Genomic DNA, 22,308 nt, shown 5'->3' with positions numbered 1-22,308 from the left:
CACATATATATATATAAATGTATAAACAAATGTTAACTGAAGTTATCTATGAGTGAAGTACAGCAATGTCATCATTTTCAAACTGCTGATTTCACTACAATGAACATTTTAAAGAAATGTTTTAACAGAAAAGGGAATCTATTGCTTAACACAAAGAATATATCAAATGTTTACTAGTGATAGTGAAATCTTTTTTAAAGTTAGTTGTGAAGATTTTTTGAAGTCAAACATTAGATGTTTACAATATACAAAATACTATCCTAGAATGTTGGGGATTAGTTAAGACTTCCTGGAATAAAAGAGGCTATTAATAAGTGTAGGTAAACAAGACCATCACAAGGGCAATGATACAAGTTAAAAGCATGCACAAAGACTAGTTCAGTCCTCAAGTTTTTTTCTTAGTTTTTATTTTTGGCCTCACTGTATAGCAGACACGTGGGACCTTAGTTCCCCGACTAGAAAGTGAATCAACGTCCCCTGAATTCGAAGCATGAAGTCTTAACCACTGGACCACCAGGGAAGTCCCCTGTCAAATGTTATCTTTAAACGAAAAAGATAAAGAAAATTGTTACTGCTCTGTGAATTTTTAAAAGCTACTACAAAGAATACATCACATTTCCTACTTTATGATCGTGAAATCACAAGGACAAAGAGGATTGTTGGAGCAGAGAAGGTTTACACTTTAATAAAGACCTTGATCTGATCTGTTTTGAGGAATTTGAATGAATACAGGAATTTGCTAGGGAGACACAGAAGTTGGGGAGCCATCATAGGTGGAGGAGAAAGCATGTGCTTAAGTAGGTACCAAACATTTCTTTTTATGGTGACCAACTATAAAAACTGGCAAATTTAAAAAGTCCAAAAATTAAAGTGCTAATGAACTTTTCTCAAAAGATCAAATATTATGGTATGAAAAAGAGGGATGGGAAATAAATTAGGAAGATGAAAAAGTTCTAGCATTTAAGGACATGAAAGAAAAGCAGAGGAGAAAAGCAGATTGTATAACCAACAACCACCTCTGTATTGTAGACCAAGTGCTACAGGGGATAATTTGAACGAAGTACAGTAAGTTGCAAATGATTTACCTTAGAATCTGCAAGGGACTGGTCCCAGGACCCTCCACCCCCACCCACGGCAGATACCAAATTCCACAGATGTTCAAATTGGTTAAGTATTTTTACCCTCCCTCACCCTGTGTACTTTTAGACCATGTATAATACCTAATATAATATAAATGCTATGTAAATAACTATAAACATGGAGAAGGCGATGGCACCCCACTCCAGTGCTCTTGCCTGGAAAATCCCATGGACGGAGGAGCCTGGAAGGCTACAGTCCATGGGGTCGCTAGGAGTCGGACACGACTGAGCGACTTCACTTTCACTTTTCACTGTCATGCATTGGAGAAGGAAATGGCAACCCACTCCAGTGTTCTTGCCTGGAGAATCCCAGGGACGGGGGAGCCTGGTGGGCTGCCGTCTATGGGGTCGCACAGAGTCAGACACGGCAGCAAATAATTATAAATACAATATGAAAAACATGCAAACAGTTGCTGGACACAGCAAATTCCTTTTTCATTTTTTGGGTGGCAGAATTAGAAACTTTTGGAGTACAGCATGTTTTTATTTTTTTGTTGGTGTACAATGTTGTGTTAGCCAAATTCAAGTTTTGCTTTTTGAAACTTACTAGAATTTTCTCTTTCCTCAGTTATTGTCCATCCTTGGTTGGTTGAATCCATACGTGTGGAACCCGCAGATTCAAAGGGGTAACTAACTCTATGGCACTACAGGCTTTGAAAAGGTAAGTAAGCTGGCACCAAGGACACACATTTCTGTGCTAGAGCTCAGACTATAACTCACGTGTGCTTGACTTTCAAATCCTTGGGAGTGGGGGAGGTAAGAGTTTTTACTGATTCTAACAGTTAAATTAGCTGAGCAACTATGAGTTTCTATAGTTTTGGAGGAATTTAGCTTGTGTATTATGTGTGTGTACTCAGTTGCTAAGTTGTGTCCCACGCTTTTTGACCCCATGGACTGTAGCTCATCAGGCTCCTCTGTCCATGTGATTCTCCAGGCAAGAATACTGGGGTGGGTTGCCATTTCCTTCTCCAGGGGATCTTCCTGACTCAGGGATTGAACCCGAGTCTTCTGCACTGGCAAGCAGATGCTTTCCACTGAGCCACCTTGTGTATCACAGAGGCTGTTAAATATGCATGATCAGAGTGAAGACTGTAAAAAACTTCCAGGTCCTGAGCACCTAGCCACTAAGCTGCAGATACATTCTGGGTTCCAGAAAAAACTGTTGAACTAAGTCGTGGCTGGAAATCATGTATAGACTTTCCCAGGAAGTGCACATAAACCAGAATGGGAATAAAGTCTGTAACTCTAGAAAAGTCTGTGATTCCATTATACGAAGAATGAAAGGTGTAGTGTTACTGAAGCCACAGTCAGTATTTGAAGAAGAGGCAGTGATTAACAGTGTCATTTATTACAGATGGTTTAAATAATAAAAGGACCAGGAAAAAACCACTGTACTGAACTATGACTGTCCGTGAGAGCCATAGCAACAGTAATCTTAGCGGGGCAGCGGGCAGGGGCCAACCCGCACTGAGCTGAAACAGGAAAAGGGAGGTGACAGACACAGTGGAGAATGCCTCATGAGGGCAGGAGTAACAGGAGAGTGGCCAGAAGACAAGATTTGAAGAAGGCTTTGTGAGAAAGGTGGAAAAGTCTAAAGTTTGCTCCTACTCTCAGAAAAGAAGCCAGTGTAAAAAGAAAAGTTTAAGGACCAATGTCTATAATGAAGGGAATGACAGATGGGTAGATGGAACAAGGTTTCAGAAAGACACCCAGAGGGCAGGATCTAAAATCTATACACTGGATAGAAAATTTATTTCTACTTAGGAAAAAGGCCCCTTCTCTTTGGTATCAGAAGGGAAAAAAAGCATGCTTGAGATACGAACGTGTCTTCATCATCTTCAGAACAAAAACCTAGTTTCTCTTCTTTACTAAATGTTTTTAAGTGAGCTTACCATTTTATTTTCATACACTCAATAATAATATGAAAGGAGTAAATAAAAAATATTCACTTTTAAGACTTCCCTGGTGGTCCAGTGGTTGAGAGTCCACCTGTCAGTGTAGGGGCCGCAGGTTTGACCCCTGCTCCAGGAAGACTCCACACGTTACAGGGCAGCTGAGCCCATGCAGCACAACTACTGAGCCTGAGCCCTAGTGCGCTCCACAAGAGATGCCATCATAACGAGAAGCGTGTGCACCACACCACAGACGCGCCTGACAGTCACAAAGCCCAGCACAGCCAAAAATAAATCTAATTCTTTTTTTGGTGGTGGTGGTACAGTTGTTGAGTCATATCCGACTCTTATGACTGTAGCCTGACAGTCTCCTCTGCCCAAGGGATTTCCCAGGCAAGAGTACTGGAGTAGGTTGCCGTTTCCTTCTCCAAGGGATCTTCCTGATCTAGGAATCAAACCCACGTTTCCTGCATTGCAGGTAGATTCTTTACCAACTGAGCCACCAGGGAAGTCCTAAAAGTAAATTTAACTCACTTTTAAAATTGAAAATCCTTTGTGTAAAAAAAAAAAAAAAAAAAGCCAGGTAAAATAATCATACCTCAAAATGAGTATTAAATATCCCTAAATACACTGCAATTTTGGGGGGAATCTTTGATGTTAACTCAGAGGCTGACATTCTGGATAGTATTACTGGATGTGGTTCAGTTCAGTTCAGTTCAGTCACTCAGTTGTGTCCGACTCCTTGCGACTCCATGAATCACAGCACGCCAGGCCTCCCTGTCCATCACCATCTCCCGGAGTTCACTCAAACTCATGTCCATCGAGTCGGTGATGCCATCCAGCCATCTCATCCTCTGTCGTCCCGTTCTCCTCCTGCCCCCAATCCCTCCCAGCATCAGAGTCTTTTCCAATGAGTCAACTCTTCGCATGAGGTGGCCAAAGTACTGGAGTTTCAGCTTTAGCCTCATTGCGGTTATTCAACTGTTTTTCCAAAACACCACTATTCTTAAAGTTTCTTTACCTGCTTTTGAGAGAATGCCATTTCCTTTTGCTATGCCAACATAGACTAGAATATTTACAACATCAGAAACTTCAACATGTAGATTTGTTGTTCCTATATCATGATCTTTAGCAGCAGCTACACCTGTGTATAAAATAAAATTTTATTTAACATAATACTTTATATACCCTACATATTCCTTCCAAAATCAACTCTATGAGGAAAGTCTGTTAGTTATAATTTGAGCTTTAGTCTCCTTATTCTAATACCTGCCCACAAAATATCAAATATCCATGAAATACACCATAAAAGTTAATAGAAAATGTAACTATATTTTTACGCTATTGGCTATTAATACCTAATATACCACTGGTCTGCTTCAAAAAATATTTCAAAGAATTATTAATGGAACAGATTTAGTAGAATCTAAAAATGATTAGACAATTTATCTTTGGTCAGAAGTTATTTAGAATTCCACATACTCCAAGCTGATAGAAATGCAAATATATACTTACCATAAGCGCTGCACAACCTGGGCCCTAGATCAGGGCGCACAAAAAATCCCGGTAAGTGAGAGGCCAGGTTGAACTTTCCTTCTGGATTACAATATTCTGGCAACGGCAGGCTTTTTAAAAGATCTTCATATCTGAATAACAACATTGACTTTTTTTTAAATAAAGATTTACATTCTTAAGTATTTTCAAATATATAATGTTCAAGTTGTCACACTTTCCATAAGGCCTCTAACAGTTAAAAAACTTTGCTTGGCTTCATTCAAACTTTAAATGAATGCATAATATACAATAAGCAAAGAATAGAAGTGATTCTGACTAAAACTGCAATTCTGCTTCCCTAAACACAGCAAACTGAGAGCACCAGGAGAAGGGAGGTACCAGCAGGACCTCCTGTTCTTTGACAGAGCCTTCTCTTCTTTACTGACCCAGCAAAGACATTCACATTCCCCTGCCGAGACCATGGAGATTCAGTTCTGTAATTTTTTTTCTTACTTCCTTTAAATGGAGGAAGATACTACTTAAAGCTCACATTTGTAGTTTATTATCTCACTCCTTGGATAATCTCAGCTCAACCTCAAAAGTCAAGAGTCAAAATAGCCAAGTATAAAAAAATATACCTTGCTGGCATCATAGTCTTGAAGTCTTCTCCTGAAGGGCAGTCTTTCAATTTTAAAACAACTGTTTCTCCACTTTTTGTTTTTTGCCGTTCTATAAGAATGCAATTGATTATTAAAAAGATAATTTTTGCCTTTTTATTCTTATTAATGTTTGAAGAGGAAAGAAAAAACGTAAACTGAATGAGCACCTCTATTGTCATACAGTAGTTACTTCAAAGACTGCTTTTATTTATGTATTCATATAGTATAAAGATGTTTATTCCTTATGTAGATATTTGCAACATTAAAAAATTCTTTTAAAAAAATCTGTTTACAACTGTTACTAAGGTTAAAATTATAATATTACATTTTTATTTTTAATTTTTCAAAATGTTTTACACAAAGTATTTAATCCAAGTTTCAAAAGTTTTTGGGGTTGGTTGCCAAAAAAACTCCCCAGGAATATTAATATACTGAATATGGCAGAAAGAAACAGAATGACGTTTTTTGGCGGGGGCGGTCACTGCATCCCAATTTGTGTAATCTTAGTTCACCCACCAGGGATGGAACCTGGACCATCGCAGTGAAAGCCTGAGAACTAACCACTGGCTCACCAGGCTATTTTTAAATGACTTCTTTATCAACAAAGGAAATGAGGGACAGAGACAGGAATAGGACCCTGTCTTTTGATTCCAAGTACTTGTTTCTTTTGACCAGAAAACAAAGTAATACAAATGTTTCAAAGATTTAAACAATGTTAAGTCATATTTCCAATTTATCATTTTGGGAAGACAGGTTTAAGAAAATAGTAAAACAAACAACAAAAAAAACCAACATACTTGAAACTTCCTCAAAACCATCCCAGAATTCCTTAACATTGGCATTTGAAATAATGCTGTCTTTGCAGTTGAGGAGATCAGCTTGGTGGTCTCCAAAATCAAGACTAATTGAGTCCGCCTTCCACAAGCTAATGTTCATTTTCTTATGCACGCCAGAAACCACTGCGGGCTTATAAACGATAGATAATTAAAAATTAAAAGATATACATGGACACTTCAAAAATTTGATTTTATACACAACATACAGAAAATAGTTAATGTGTTGAATTTATGGACTAATTAATGACAAATTGTGAGAATTAAAGCAGCTTTTAAAAATAGTTTCTGACCTGGAAAGATGTTCACAATATATTTTCAAAGAGAAAAAGTGATAAGAGAATGCCATGTACTAGCAGAGTACACTGTCATTTTTGAAAACAATAATTATAATATGTAGTATTTTTCAGGAAAGAGTCTGAAAAGCTACATTAAAATTTCCATTTTTAAGCAATTTAATGTTTTCATGTTTTCTTTACAATTCATTTCTATAGACAAAACATACCTTGTACATATGTAATAAGATTTCTAAATATATAGTCTTTTGGATTAAAACAAATTATATCCATTTTGATTTTATATCACTTAGAATACACACACATTCTTTACCTCTACAAAGATAATGACAAGTAAAAACATTAACCACCAAGCACAACAACAATAAATTTAAAATCTATGATTGATTCCCTCAAAGTCAATTGGTTCTTTGAAATCACATGAATTCCAATTTCCTCCAGACTCTCTAACCCAGAAACCAACAATTGAAGATTTGAGGTTTTAAAACTCCAATGCCGATGTCAAAAAAAGACCTCTAAGGCAATCTGATGCATTATTCTTAGGTGTTTTTTTTTTTTTTAATCTTTTATAATAAATGAAGTAAAAAGAAAACAGAAAGTTGTGACTTAAAGAGTCTCTTGTGACAGATATTTTTACATACTCTTAAAACACATAAAATAAGTCTGAGGAGCCATAAGTGCAGAATAACCTCAAGCTAAGGTTGTTATATCACAAAAGATATGTCAAAAACATAAAACAAACACTACACTAAGAATAAGAAGGTAACAACTTGGGTAACTGCAACATTAAAATTCCTTTCAATGGGCTAATATATCCAACTATTAAAACAGGTCAACTATTAGATAATTAACTATGGCTGATCATTCACATATTAATTTCCAGACCATACTATGTCTATTCAGTAATACTTCTATCCAGCCTTGTAACATTGCTTATTACAGTAACCAGCAGCTTGGGAAAAGTAAAATTTAAAAAATATATTAGAATATTCTCAAGCAGAATTCTTAGGCTACTATCATCATCATCTTCCTGAAATACTGAAAGCCTTTGTAATTTGACCCCTTGCCTCTAGTCTTATTCCAATTCAACTTCTAATCTGCTTTGCTGTGTTAATCAATGTTGATCTGTACTACACATGAAATACAGCCAATATTTTATAACAATCACAAATGGAGTATAACCTTTAAAAAAATGTGAATCACTGTATCGTACACCTATGACATATAACATTGTACATCAACTATATTCCAATTTTTAAAAAGTCAACCTGATTACTTTGATTCTTCAATTAAAACTGTCATCTACAGGATAAAGTTCAACTCTTTAGCATGATATAATTATAACTAAACACCTCATTTCCCCATCATTACCCCACAAAACTCTCTTACATCAGGTAATCAAAGCTACTGAACAGTTCCTCTAACACCTGATCCTTTTTATTTCCAACTTCCCATCCATCTAGAAAATTCCTGAGACAACATCAATTTAGACTACCAGCCCTTTTGAATTAGTACTCTAGCTTAGCCATTCACTCTTTTAAGTTTCCATAGTACCTGAAACAAAATTCTTAGCACATTTAACATATTTTTACAAGTATTTATTTATGAGGCTGTTTAAGCCTACACAAACTTAAGTTGTCTAAATTGCAACCTAGCAATGGCATCAGGGATTCAAGGCAGAGCCAACCAAAAAAATATGTATTAAATACTGTGTATATATTTTTTCTGGGGTGAGGGACCAAGCTATCATCAGATTTTGCAAAGGACTAGTGACCTAAAAAGATTAAGAATCACTGTACTAAAATGGTTCTTACTCATTTTTACATAACTTATTCATTTTTATACTCTTATTGGCCAGCACAAAGACTAGATTTTACTAGGTGCTCAATAACTATCTACTGAATGAAAACAATGAAGTAAAATAGCAATCATGTTTTCCAGAATGCAAGGAAAAAACTGAACAGAACACTAAGTCATACAAACTCCTAATTTGTGCACTAATGTAGTAAATTACCACCTGAAATGTGTATCAAACATTATTATGTCAAAACTGGTCAAACAGAAAATCACTTTTATTTGAGCAGAATTAAATAATGGAGTTTCTCATTTAAGATTTGATGAACTAACTTATAAATAAATGTCCTACAGTCAAAGGCAAAAAACATCTACACTTATCAGTTCAAGAAAAATGCCTTCAGTATTAACATTATAATAGCAGATATCAATCTGTTAACTGGACTAAAATACAATGGAAAGAAAGGAAGGCGATACTAAACTTTGTAAATATATGACTTTATTAGAAGTCTGCTCACTAGCAGACTGAAACTGTAACATCAAATAATCAGTTCTTCCCTATTAATTAATAAAAATCTGGCCAAAAAATAAAAATTCAGAAATAATCATTCTGATAACTTTTCTGATATCTTCTAACCCAAATGTGTCAAGATTATCTTTCCCTTTTCTCTTTAGTCCTAAGGAGAAAGCCATTTGTCCTATTCAACCAGCTTCAGTTCCACCCAGGGCATACTAAATGAGCTTAAAATACTCACTCGTCCATATTTCCAACACTCTTTGAAAAGCTTCCAATTATTAGTATTTTTATAATCCTTAAGCCACAGAATATGCTTCTCACAGATCCAAGAATGTGGTATATCACTGTACAATTTATTGTTTTCATCCATGGCAGATTTTCTGCTTTCTTTGGGTTCTTCTTTGAACTCTGATTTTACATTTATCTTAGAGGCTTTATTTGGTGGAATTTTGTTTTCAACAACTGAAGCAATTATGTCATCAAGAATGTTTGGCATAGTCCTTCCACTTTTACCACTCTAATAAGAAAAAATAAATATTTTAAGCAGAAATGATTACATTTGGAAACCTCTGCTTTAATGTTCCATTAACATAGCAAACACCACCACAAACAATATATCTGGCTTCAAGAATCCAGCAAATGGATTTGGATCTCTAGTGCCTACCTACACTGCTCCTGACAATGGGAAGCAGAAGTTGGGTGGTCTCCATGTGAAAAACTGTGGGATCTGCAGAAACTTGAAGTGTGGTCTTTCTTACTTTTGTAACATTTTAGGATCAGGGTAGAGGGAAGAGAGATTAGGAAGACTCTCCCAACTTTTAAAAGCTGCTAAAAATTTGTGTCTACCTATGCAATTATTCTGTTTTTATTTTCTTTCTGGTGAAAAAGCAAAAATTGATGTCTAAACATTTTAAGTAAGAAAACTTGCATTCGCATCCATCCCTCCCCCTCCCCCCCAACTAGATACATGGTTTTCAAATTTTGAAGGAGTATCTTAGGGCGATTTTGGAATCAAAATGTCCCTCCCTCAACTCTTTTAACCTGGAAAAGAAAATCTCTGGATTTTAAGTTACCGGAATTAGAACGCAAATAGGAACATGCACAGTAATTTGGTATATTTGATTGCATCTGCATCTATTTATTGTGTAGTTCACAGCAAAGACCCCAAATCTAAATTTAAGGCCCATATGAAATACAAAAATCTAGCTTCTCACTCACGGGGGTTCCCATTGAATAAACTGGTGCAAAGGCAATGCCAGCATCTGTAGACCCCACGCGTAGCTTGCCAGCGGTTGTGGTCAGCAAATCTCGTAATGTTGAACCTTGCTCATTATTCTGGGATACAGGAGGTGATGTTCTACTATTTGGAGAATCAGGATCATCTTGTTCTCTCTCTTCTTTTATTTGCTTTTCAAGGGCAAATTCTTTGTTTTCTAAAATAAAACATTTTTTAAAATGCAAATAAAATTAAACATGCTATTAAAGTACAGACAAAGGGAGTCTACATTTTGCAGCGACAGATGAAGCACCAGTGATTTAAGCACCTGGGCACAGACAAGAGGACGGGTTAGATCCTTCAGGAGTCAAATGGTTTGAAAATGAGAAGGCCTTCCTCAGTGTTTTAGACATGAAGTGAGTTTGCACCTGTCACAAATGAAAATGCTATAGCTAAGACAGGGACAAAGTGAGATAAGTTACAAATCTATTGCCCTGGTGGCTTTACTGATGTGCTCATCTACAGATGATTCTGTACCTAGCTTTGATATGATCATATGAAGTTGAGTTCCTAGTAAGAAACATGTTTTACTGACTCTAAGCCACAATGCAAGCAAAAGACAAAACTAAAGTGTTCTAAGTGGACAGTAGTACATTAATGTATAATAGTACACTGTTGATTACATATCTTCTATCAGACGATAAACTAGATTTACCTTTTTTTTCCTCTCTGGCCTTTTGCTCTGCAAGATCTGCTAACCAGTGCAGGGGTGACTGGGATTCTGGAGGAGTTAACTTGCTGTCTGTGCTCACATCACTCCCTGGACTGCTGCTGCCATTACTTTCAGGCTTCTGAGGGGTACTTTGCTGCTGAGACTCAGGCATGCACAGAGAAATTTTATTACTGTGATTAAGAACATTCTGTAAAACCTACAAAGGTAGAACAGTTGAATTTTAAAAATACTATCTCTTCAATTATTCAAAGTTAAAAGTAGAGGTTACATTTATACAGTAACATAGGAAATATAATTTACAAAACATTAAATCCTGAAGTGGATTTCGAATATCAAAGTTGATTCCTTTAACCATGCACTTTACTTGAATAGAGAATTTTCACTCACTTGAGACACACCATTCATAGGAGAAAAATTTCCAACTTGTATATTCTGTTTGTTAGTACAATGACAATGGGATTTAATACCATATTTTTCTCTAAGAGTGTGCATCGCATCCAAAAGATCTGTCAAAACTACAAAATATAATGGTTAATTAAAAGGTTATCATTAGTTGTTAAGATTATAACAATTTTTTGTTTTTCTTGTGTCTTTTCACTTTTCTTCCATTTTTCCTTCATCCCTTCTATTTCAGGTTAGATCATTCAACCGAATTCATGTTCTCTATTCTTTCCTCTTTTACCTCTACAATGAAAAATCAGTATGCTCAAAAAAAAAAAAAGGCAGAATAACCTGTAATAAATAAATCGAATATACTCTTTTTCATTACATTCTAGTTCCCCTCAACCCCACTTTCTCAGCCAAGCTGCACAGCTTGCAGGATCTTAGTTCCCCAACCAGGGATCAAACTCGAGCTCCCATGCAGTGGAAGCATGGAGCCCTAACCAGTGGACAACCAGAGAACTCCTAGTTTTCTCCATCTAAAATAGTTCCTCTATGGCTTTCTTCATCACTGGGTTTGGGCTTATCCTGCTAACTAGTACACAGAGGATTCTAAGAACAGAAAAAGAACAATTCAAGATTAGATAAACCTTATTTCTTCATTCTACTACTACTACCTACTTCTAAGTAATCTGGAACAATGAAGAGCTGTTACACTAAGTCATTAATGTATATTTATACTTACCAGAACCAGGAATAATTTGAGTTGGCATCAAATGTTTGTGATCATGAGGCTGTCCCTTCACACACTTCATCCAAGCATACAATTCTTTATCTGTAAGATTATAACATGTGTACTTTTATATCAATCATGGTTTTATAATTATAAAATTGATGGTATATATAAAAAGCTTAACAATTATATAAAATGTCAATGGTAGGCTTCATATGTTTGCTTCTTAAAGGAAAAATAACCAAACAAACATTTCTACTATTCTGAGAATTTTATAGCAATAAGATATAAAACATATGAAATGTTACTAGCCTTTTCTAAAATGACTGTTCTTTAGTCTCATTAATGTATTAGTCACCTCAATATTTCCTGTAGCTAATTTTTTACTCTTAGCTATTTGTGGCAAACAGGCTTTAGGCTTGATCTTGGTACCTTAAACTTGTAAGTTTGAGGCTACTGCCAACTCATTTTTTTTAATGCGTCAAAGACATAAACTGTCAGAAGACATGTAAAAAGCCTCAACTTGACAGACAGTATTTATTACTGCAACAAGGCTCCATATCTGGAGTAGTCAGTGTTCACACATAGCACGAGGCATATTATACACAGGAAAAGTTCAGCACCCTGATCTCAAGATCTTCTCTATAAAACTAATGGCATAGATAACTACTTATGACATGGCTGTAAGAGCTTCAACAAATGTTAAAAAGCTCATTACGTTCAACATAAAAAAATCTAGAACTATTTCACAGAAAGTTTCAGAAATAAAATTTAAATCCAGACAAAAACTGATTTTAAAACTGTTGACTTTCCCTACAAACCCTACATAGTAACTTTAAATGTTCTCTACTTATATTTTAGATACTTAGGTTAGTTACCACTATATAGCTATAACCTGGTCAGTGTAAGCTTACTGCAGTATTTATCAGTGAAATAAGGAGATATATAAATAAAACAAATATATATTCATATATTCATAAGACACAATACAACTCAAGGCAAATAGATTATACTTTAAAAATCTATGGTTGACTGACAGACTATACTTTCAAAATTAATAGCACCATGGTATCTGACAGCAACACAACTTAGGTTTATTATATATACACACCTTATCTTGTTTAAGAAAGGAGTCATGCTTACATATGCATACAATATAAAAAATACATTAATTTCTTTTTAATTTGGCAAAAGGAAAATGAAAGTAACATGGGACCAGTAAAAAGGAATGGAGTTTTACAACAGTGCAGCTAGTTCTTCTCTCAACCGAAAATATCCAAATAGGTTCTTAAGGTTCTGAAGATACTTAATGGCCTACAATGCATTCCTTATTATAGTTTTACACAGGTATAAGATGCAGATCACAGAAACAACTAGCTGTGGAGCTCTCCCACTTGCTTAGGGTTCTTTGGTAAGTGCTGGGCATGTAAGAAAAAGGGGTGAGGCTTTAGTAGCCCTATCACTCGCAAAGCCACTGATGGCTACATCACAGTTCATCTGACACACCACTTTGAAAAAGAGCTGCCTGCAACGAAAATGACATTCACTGCTTTTAGATAGTAAATAGTCTACCATTAAATGTGATTTTACTTCTAATACTTGCACAATTTGAATCCTCTCATTAAGACTAGACCCCCCCCAAACCTTCAGGTTACTAGTATTTAAGTAGCTACTTCCTTAATTGTCTTGGATTAACTTTTTCTAAAACACTTGTACAGCAGGAGAAAAAGGTAAAATTAGTTGCTTTCTTTTTAAACTTTCTAATATCTTCCAGCAGGAAGAACACTGTTTTTGTGCCATTTTATTTTTCTAGAATTTTAAAAAATTCATTTAACATATAATAAAGACTTTTTCGTTTTCTAACCAGGGATAAACAGTGCTAGTGGCAGCATATTCTTGAACATTTTGATTTAAGCTTTATGGACCAACTTTTAGAAAAATCAATTCACTCTAGCAAGTATTCAATTGTGACTGCATTGCTCGACTATGTAATTAATAGGTCCTCTAAGGGAATTCAGGCTCTGACACAGTGGACTCTGAATGCAACAAAGCCTAACCTAAATTTGGGCTACATTAAGAAAATATCTACCTGAGAGAGTGGATCTACTGATCAAACTAAAAAGGTATAGATTAGTTTTATTTTAGAAAATCTGGCTGTTTCAACAAGCTGTGGTTAACTTTTTTTAAAAAATAGACTTCACAAAATTTCCTATTATATTTGTAATTAAGGAAGGCAGGGAAAAAAGCCTCTAATTCATCTAATTTTCCAGATCAGTGGTCTTAAAGAAAACTATCTTAATAAAAAAATTTCAATTTAGATGAAGCTGTAACTAACCTCTAGAACTCTTCCTTTCCTTTGCCTTGTAACAATCTAAGCAGACCACAAATCCACATTTTTGGCAGACCCAGTGAATGTTGAACAATGTTGCTTCACATGCATCACACATCTCCCGGACTCCCCTCACTGCTCTTTTCCAGGCAATTTTGGCTGAAATACAGAGAAATAAAAATTTAAAGGCAAACATGCTCTTTTCCATACAATTTTCACTGAAATGCACAAAAAACATTAAACCAAGGATTTCAAAGGATTTATTAACGATCAAGAGCAGATTTCTTTTCTTGATGTAATTAGTAATTCTCTTCAGAAGACTTACATCTAATGGAGGGTTTCTCAATCTTGGCACCCTTGACATTTGCATGAATAATTCTCTTTTGTCGGGGACTAACCTGTGCAGAGTAGGATGGTGAGTATCATCTATGGCTTCCACCTCTTAAGATGCTAATTCTCTACACCCCCAACACTTTTCAGTTAGCAAAGAAAGGCGCATTTATTTCATTCAGTTTGGCACCTTTCAGATGCTAGATGTCCCCTGGGGGACGAACTATTGACTTAAGGGACGCGAAAAAGAAGCTCATGTTTAGAGTACCTAGTATGTTAGGTGCTTTCCTTAGTAAATAAAATTACTTTATAAACAAATCAATGAGGTAGTTATCATTCCCATTCACATTCATACAGTTAAACAAGGAATTCAGTTGAGATTCAAATATAGATTTATCTAACTGCAAAGACTGTGATGAATAAAAAGCTTAAATAACTGGGATGGAGTATGTCTTTATATGGCAAATGCTGAAATTTCCCAATCTCACATTCAAAGAGTCTTTATTGTGCCTCAATTATTACCAAAATGTTATTGTCATTTCACAAACTGCTAATCATTCAATTCAGCCTCAAGTGGAAAATACATTAACTAAATACATTTAGGTGTATTTGCACATAAAAAAGTGTCATTATCAAATTAAAAGTAAACAAGCATAGGTAAGGTAAGATTAAGGACTTCTCCCATAGATAAAACATACCCCAAAGAGAAATTCTTAAAACGAAATGTGCATAGTTGCATGTTCTAAGTATTTAACTTTCTTACCATCCTTTTTCACCCAGGACAAAGCTGTTTTTTCAGATGTTACCAACTGACAGAACTTATCACCTATTATGTCCAAGATGTATTTTGATGTTTCTATGTCTAGTTCATCATCTTCATAATTTTCATGTGTCCATAAACTCATAGCTTCATCATCATACTGGTCAGGAGAAGAGAAACCATCTATTCTAACCACTCCATTTTTACTAAATGACAATCTGAAACATTAAAACATAAAAGCATTAACTAACAAGAAACAAGTCCAGGCTTAAAAAGTTATACAGTGAATTTATATTTTTATGTTATAAAAACATAAATTACATTTACAATTAAAAAACATGAAAATAGGGTGGTTCTTTACATAGACAAACTTTACTAACAAATTTAACCAGCTTCTGACTCCCAGAGTGCTTACAAATGGCAATAGGTGGTATCCATGTCAGGTTGTTTCAAGGAATAAGATCTTCCCTATCACTTAAGTCAACTACTTAACTCTAATCAAATGAAAACTATCCAAGTGCTTCATGATGACAAGAGTTAAAATGCTGGCCAAAAGCTGCCTTGAGCAATACAATTACTTCATACATCATCTAAAGCAGCAACCTCTACAGTTGAAAATGCTCTAAATTACCTTAAGACTGAGATTTTTTTAAAATGCTAAATTAAAAAGTATATTTTCTTAATTAAAATGACACTTTATTAAAGTGATTTGGAGGAACAAGACTGAAACAGTGTATTAGGAAATCCATTAGTACTTCCTTCTCTTAGGTTCTACCATCCAATTTATACAGCCCACTCAATTCAGGTTCCATTTAGGGTAAATGGGAGGCAAAACTGCCATTTTCCTACAGGCTGATGGTTATTTTTCAGTTATTTTTGTTCTCACTCAACTCTCTGAGAGAGGGTATCAGTAATACATTACAAATCACTCTATTTTTCAAATGGACAATACCAGCAACATTCCTTTACCACTTTTTCCTATCCTTTTATTACCTTTCCCTCTTTTTCTTAAAAAAGTAACTTTCTCCTTTCATTACAATTCATATTATTTCAGCTTGTGTTACGTTTATCTTTCCTTAAAACTCTCCCGAAGGTTTTTTGGCCATGTATTTATTTTGGCTGTGCTGGGTGTTCCATGCTGCGTGGACTTCTCTGTAGCTGTGACAAGTGGGGCTACTCTTCAGTTGTGGTGTGTGGGCTTCGTCTGTGGCGGCTTCCTTGTGAAGCATGGGCTCTAGGACTCCTGGGCTCTACAGCACAGGTTCAGTAGCTGTGGTGAACCAGCTAAGCTGCTCTGCAGCACGTGGGATCTTCCCAGATCGGGGATCAAACCCGTGCCTCTTGCATTGGCAGGGAGATTCTTTACCACTGAGCCACCAGGGGAGCCCTTCACAAAGGTTTCATCATCTCTTCAAACCTACTCTCCTGATTTCTAGCCACCAGGGGAGCCCTTCAAAAAGGTTTTCTTATCTCTTCAAACCTACTCTCCTGATTCCTTTCCCATCTTCTCTGCACTTCCATGTGGACTACCTTCTATAACAATTCTTTGAAGTTGTTTGTCCTTTGGGGACTGTTGTCTAGAAAAGCCATGAAGAAATATTCAGTTCCTACCAACACATATTTTTGGGATCTCCACTGGGCCACAGTACCTTTATTTGCCAGAGCAAAGTGCTTTTTAACTTCTTAGGAAGATGATGATGATGATTTGGAAAAATAATTGCAGATAACATCAGAGGAGCACTTCATACAAGCTTGAGACTATGCTAAGGACTTTGTATACTTTATCTCATTCCACTTTCATGAAATCTCGGAGGCAGGTACCACTATCATTCTTATTATGCAGATGAGACAGGCTTAGCTATAATCCTACTACAGTTAATAAAGTCATACAGGAACTCAGGGATGGAGCTGGAACTGAAATCCAGGAATGATTGATTCTGGAATCTGAGACATCAACTAGTCTCTACTGGCGGGATTACCCAGCTGTTCATTAAACTCTTACAAATTTATAAACTTTTGGTATTAAAGTATGATTTAGTAATACTAATATTACAGTAGAATATAAGTTACTAACTATTAAGTTGCTTTTATATTTACCGCAACCTGTGAAATGTGGCATGCTACTAACAAATCTTTCTAGTCATTTTATAATGCTTGTAGTACACAGATTTATGGACTATCTGCTATTGTGGCTAATGCAAATACAAATGTGACATTATTTTGTTTTATACAAATAAATTGCTGTTTCCTTTCATTTAGAAAAAAACTACTAACACTTTCTCCTTAAGGAAGAATAAATCTCTCAGAAGAGGAAGGCCCTATGAACACTAGCAGTGAGAATATGAGTTTAGTCTAACATTTAACTATTGTTAAATTGGCACACAACACTAAATTTAGTATCTTTTTACAATGCTTTTATAATGCTTCAGAAACACAGGCTCAAAGCCTCATTCCCATCTCCAAAAGACCCTCAGAATGACAGTATAACTTCCAATATCTATTAACATATTTTCCTCCCATCACAAATTTTCAACTTACCGTCTAAAGTAGTAAAATCTACAAAACACTGGTGAGTGAGTTGGTTCTTCTCCCTTTTTACTCCGAATAAGTCTACATTCTCGGCACTTTTGCAAATTAGGCCCTATCTCACAGCAGGAGTCATCCTGTAAAAAGGATTCCCCAGTTTGCTTCAGCTTCTTGACTTTACGCCAATCTTTCAATACTGAACGAGGGATGCCAGCTGTAAAACCAGTAGGAAAGTATTAGCAAGACTGTACCTTTTCACAAAGGTAAACTCCTTAAGATAATATTCAAGTCAAGTAGAAAGATCATTTGGAATGAAGGCGAAAAAAAAAATTTCATGCCAATCATACAATTATGACCATGTATTAAGACTGTAAAAGATTACAGTCCTAGGTACTCATTATAACTAAAAAATCCATAGCAGCATTTTTATTATTCTACTAATCGAATGAACTCTTAACTGTCAGTATGATTGAAATGCAGACCTAAGTGAAATTTCCAGCTGATTGAAATCTTCCTAGGTTCAATATTTGTATCTTTTTAGTGGCAAATATGAGAATCGTTCATTTTCAATGGTAACCTAAAGCTAAAAATATAGTTCTACACATAAATTTGGTATATGTAGGAAGAGTCTCTTTCAAAATGCACATGAAGAACCTAAAACCCAAAAGTTTATACTTCTGGAAACTATAGGCTAGTTTCAATGTATTTAAATAGTTTTGAAATAATCTGATTCTGCAAGTTAAGTGTGAACCAAGACAAATGTTGATTTTATCATAATATTATTTGTGGGAAGAGGGCTAAGATTCTTCTCCTAATATCTCTCCCTTATTATAATGCCCTCCATTTGATATCAATATAGTGATAGAAGCAGTATCTTTTAGAAAAATAAAAGGGTTTGAGGGATGTGAAAGAAAAAAACCAGTATTAAACTGGCTGTTTTTATGGATGGTATAAAGAAAAGAAGGCATCAGAGAAGTCTAAAGAAAAACAAAACTCAAATGCACTATACCATTTAATATTTACAGGGAAAAAATTATTTACTGTACTCTGCATCACTACTCAATCACATTTATTAACTTGAACTTAACTGTTGTTATAACACTGGCTCAAGTAATCAGTCGTCTATAGAGCAACAATCACAATAAACTGTGGAAAATTCTGAAAGAGATGGGAATACCAGACCACCTGACCTACCTCTTGAGAAACCTATATGCAGGTCAGGAAGCAACAGTTAGAACTGGACATGGAACAACAGACTGGTTCCAAATAGGAAAAGGAGTATGTCAAGGCTGTATATTGTCATCCTGCTTATTTAACTTATATGTAGAGTACATCATGAGAAATGCTGGGCTGGAAGAAGCACAAACTGGAATCAAGATTGCTGGGAAAAATGTCAATAACCTCAGATATGCAGATGACACCACCCTTATGGCAGAAAGTGAAGAGGAACTCAAAAGCCTCTTGATGAAAGTGGAAGTGGAGAGTGAAAAAGTTAGCTTTTTAAGCTCAACATTCAGAAAACGAAGATCATGGCATCTGGTCCCATCACTTCATGGGTAACAGATGGGGAAACAGTGGAAACAGTGTCAGATTTTGTTTTTGGGGGCTCCAAGATCACTGCAGATGGTGATTGCAGCCATGAAATTAAAAGACGCTTACTCCTTGGAAGCAAAGTTATGAACAACCTAGATAGCATATTCAAAAGCAGAGACATTACTTTGCCAACAAAGGTCCGTCTAGTCAAGGCTATGGTTTTTCCAGTGGTCATGTATGGATGTGAGAGTTGGACTGTAAAGAAAGCTGAGCGCCAAAGAACTGATGCTTTTGAACTGTGGTGTTGGAGAAGACTCTTGAGAGTCCCTTGGACTACAAGGAGATACGACCAGTCCATCCTAAAGGAGATCAGTCCTGGGTTTTCATTGGAAGGACTGATGCTAAAGCTTAGTAGACCCTGATGCTGGGAGGGATTGGGGGCAGGAGGAGAAGGGGACGACAGAGAATGAGATGGCTGGGTGGCATCACCGACTCGATGGACATGAGTCTGAGTAAACTCCAGGAGTTGGTGATAGGGAGGCCTGGTGTGCTGTGATTCATGGGGTCGCAAAGAGTTGGACACAACTGAGTGACTCAATTGAACTGATAGAGCAGCAAGAGCTCATAACATCATACCTAAATTAAATGCAGCCTATTCAATTTTTAAAAATATATTCACTTAAAAGCTTTACATTTTGGGACAAACAAATATTTGTTGACTCCTATAAGCATACTCGTACTACCCATATTAATCCAGTTATATGCTAGACTTGAGATTTACAGTTTGTTATTTCTATCATGGTGAAAGAATAAATTGTATGTCCTACCATCGTGTTTACTACTCATGCCCATTTTGTGGATCAGAGGCAGTTCAAGTATTCTCCTGAGATTATATACTTTCTGCAGAAGCATACAGCAGAACTGTTGTCCTGAGTGCTCACTATCACCTGTTGATAGCATGGCACAGTACAGTTACAGCAAGATCACATACATCTTAACATAGGAAGTTCAGGGTTTAAACTCCAAGGTGGCCCATTTCAAACAGGCTCCAGTATTAAGCCCTTTTATGACTGCTCCCGGTTCTTTACAATTACATGTTCTGTCACTAACAAAAGGCAAGAGGCCATTTGGCTTAATCCACTAGAGAAACACATACGTGGGCACACAAATACCACTTATAGAATAAAAAATGCTTCCAGAAGGCTTGTGTAAAAGGCTGGTTATTTCTTCCATTGTGTATAAGACAGATTTCTCTGATGAACTATATAAAAAAATTTAGAGCTTCTAGAAGTCAGAATGAACAATAGAATAAATAGTACGCTGCTGATACTTTTTGTTACACTACTTCCAATCATTTATTTACTGCTGCTGCTAAGTCGCTTCAGTTGTGTCCGACTCTGTGCAACCCACAGATGGCAGCCCACCAGGCTCCTCTGTCCACGGGATTCTCCAGGCAAGAGTACTGGAGAGGGGTGCCATTTCCTTCTCTGCACTTATTTACTACTTTATTATATCAGAATAAACTAAGTGAAATCTTTCTACTTAAACTGAAAAAGGACTATTAACCAATATACTTTTACATTCCAGACAATGGAACATCCATTCGAAGTATGGATAACCATACTACTGTGAACAATTTAAATACGGTATTATAAGAAAGAATGAGACATTCATTTAAAAGCAACTTTCAATTCTGTGACAGAAATGAACACTTAGACCGTTTTTTAAAGTAAATGAATAAATTATAAAGATAATTTATAAGGCCATATAGAGTCTGTTTTTGATATTTTTTGCTTCTAGCCTAGGCCAAATGTGACTATGCTGCAATCCGTTTATATATTTTACTTTAATGTTATTTGAATAGTAAATAAAATAAAAATCCATTTTCAATTCTATGTATATAATTTATTGGTGCCATCTAAAATCTAAAAGTTTGAGACTGAGACACTTGGTCAACAAAAAAATATCTAACTCAATGGATATTTATTCTTCCTTTATACCAGATTCAAGCTTAGTTTTCTAATTTTCAGCAAATCCTTAAAGCAACTGCTCTAGCAACAGAAAACTAAGGGGGAAGAAAATAAGAAAAATACACACTAACCTTTAATCTGTGATACATGCCATCACCCACAAAATATTTTCTGAGGTACAGAAATGAACTCGGGTAACAGGTAAACCACTGTTTTTGTGTATCACAGGACTTAACTTAAATGTAAATTTGATGGGTAATTTCAGTACACAAAATAAAATTGTCTAAAAAATTAGTCAAGGAAAAGCAGACAACTTTTAATTATCAGTAACAAAAGGCAGCAGATATGAAGATATTTCAAAACAGCAGATAAAGCAAATTCTATTATACTTGGCTTTAGAATGTACGAAAAAACCACACTATGTTTATCTGTGTAATGACTATGCATGTATAATAATCCATGCAATCATATTACACTGTGTACAGACCTCATTCTTTTTTCAGTTGACTATGATTGATGACAACCCCAATGAACATCAAAAGGACAAAGATTTAATCCACAAGGGAGATAACCCACTCAGGTTTAGAATTTATGAACTCCCAATTTAAAGAACTTCTCTACAAAGCCCAGAACAGAATCAAATCAACTCTGTCCATAATTAACAGATGGTGTTTAATAGTCACTTAATATTATTTTGGACTTGGGAATAAACGGGACTTAGAGTAGTCTGTGTTACACTAAATGTTATTTACTATGTAGGGGAGATTTAACTAAGCCTTACAACTTGGAGGGGGAAGTGTTGATTCCAGTCTGTCTTAAAACTTACTTTGGAAACATGTAGTCACCATCTCCAAATGAAAACAGAATATATACTTCATTAAAAGTTAATTTTATAAATTTAAGTTTAGAACAATATTGTAAGCATTAAAAGCTTGAAGATTTCCATCTCTGTTTTCTGTAAGTTTAACTACAGTATTTGAATGCTGCTGCTGTTGCTAAGTCGCTTCAGTCGTGTCTGTGCGACCCCAGAGACGGCAGCCCACCAGGCTCCCCCGTCCCTGGGATTCTCCTGGCAAGAACACTGGAGTGGGTTGCCATTTCCTTCTCCAATGCATGAAAGTGAAAAGTGAAAGTGAAGTTGCTCAGTCGTATCTGACTCTTAGCGACCCCATG

The 22,308-nt window shown here is 35.8% G+C and overlaps 1 protein-coding gene across 4 annotated transcripts in view; it reads right to left on the bottom strand.

Moving 5' to 3' along the window:
• JMJD1C (jumonji domain containing 1C) overlaps positions 1-22,308 on the bottom strand; it is a 303,947-nt gene that overhangs the window by 13,931 nt on the left and 267,708 nt on the right. For all 4 annotated transcript variants that reach the window (XM_010857402.1, XM_010857400.1, XM_010857401.1 and 1 more), the window contains 12 exons: positions 17,645-17,846; positions 15,110-15,324; positions 14,023-14,175; positions 11,700-11,789; positions 10,961-11,088; positions 10,556-10,769; positions 9,843-10,057; positions 8,863-9,141; positions 5,982-6,150; positions 5,164-5,254; positions 4,547-4,677; positions 4,053-4,175 (listed from right to left, as the gene is read on the bottom strand). In XM_010857402.1, the coding sequence (XP_010855704.1) occupies positions 4,053-4,175; positions 4,547-4,677; positions 5,164-5,254; positions 5,982-6,150; positions 8,863-9,141; positions 9,843-10,057; positions 10,556-10,769; positions 10,961-11,088; positions 11,700-11,789; positions 14,023-14,175; positions 15,110-15,324; positions 17,645-17,846 (2,010 nt within the window). The remainder of the gene's footprint in view (positions 1-4,052; positions 4,176-4,546; positions 4,678-5,163; positions 5,255-5,981; positions 6,151-8,862; positions 9,142-9,842; positions 10,058-10,555; positions 10,770-10,960; positions 11,089-11,699; positions 11,790-14,022; positions 14,176-15,109; positions 15,325-17,644; positions 17,847-22,308) is intronic.

The sequence above is a fragment of the Bison bison genome, unplaced genomic scaffold, assembly GCF_000754665.1.
Source record: "Bison bison bison isolate TAMUID 2011002044 unplaced genomic scaffold, Bison_UMD1.0 scf7180017864380, whole genome shotgun sequence".
NCBI lineage: Eukaryota > Metazoa > Chordata > Mammalia > Artiodactyla > Bovidae > Bison > Bison bison.
The sequence above is the reverse complement of the archived record's forward strand: the minus strand, read 5'-3'. Positions and strand labels throughout refer to the sequence as shown.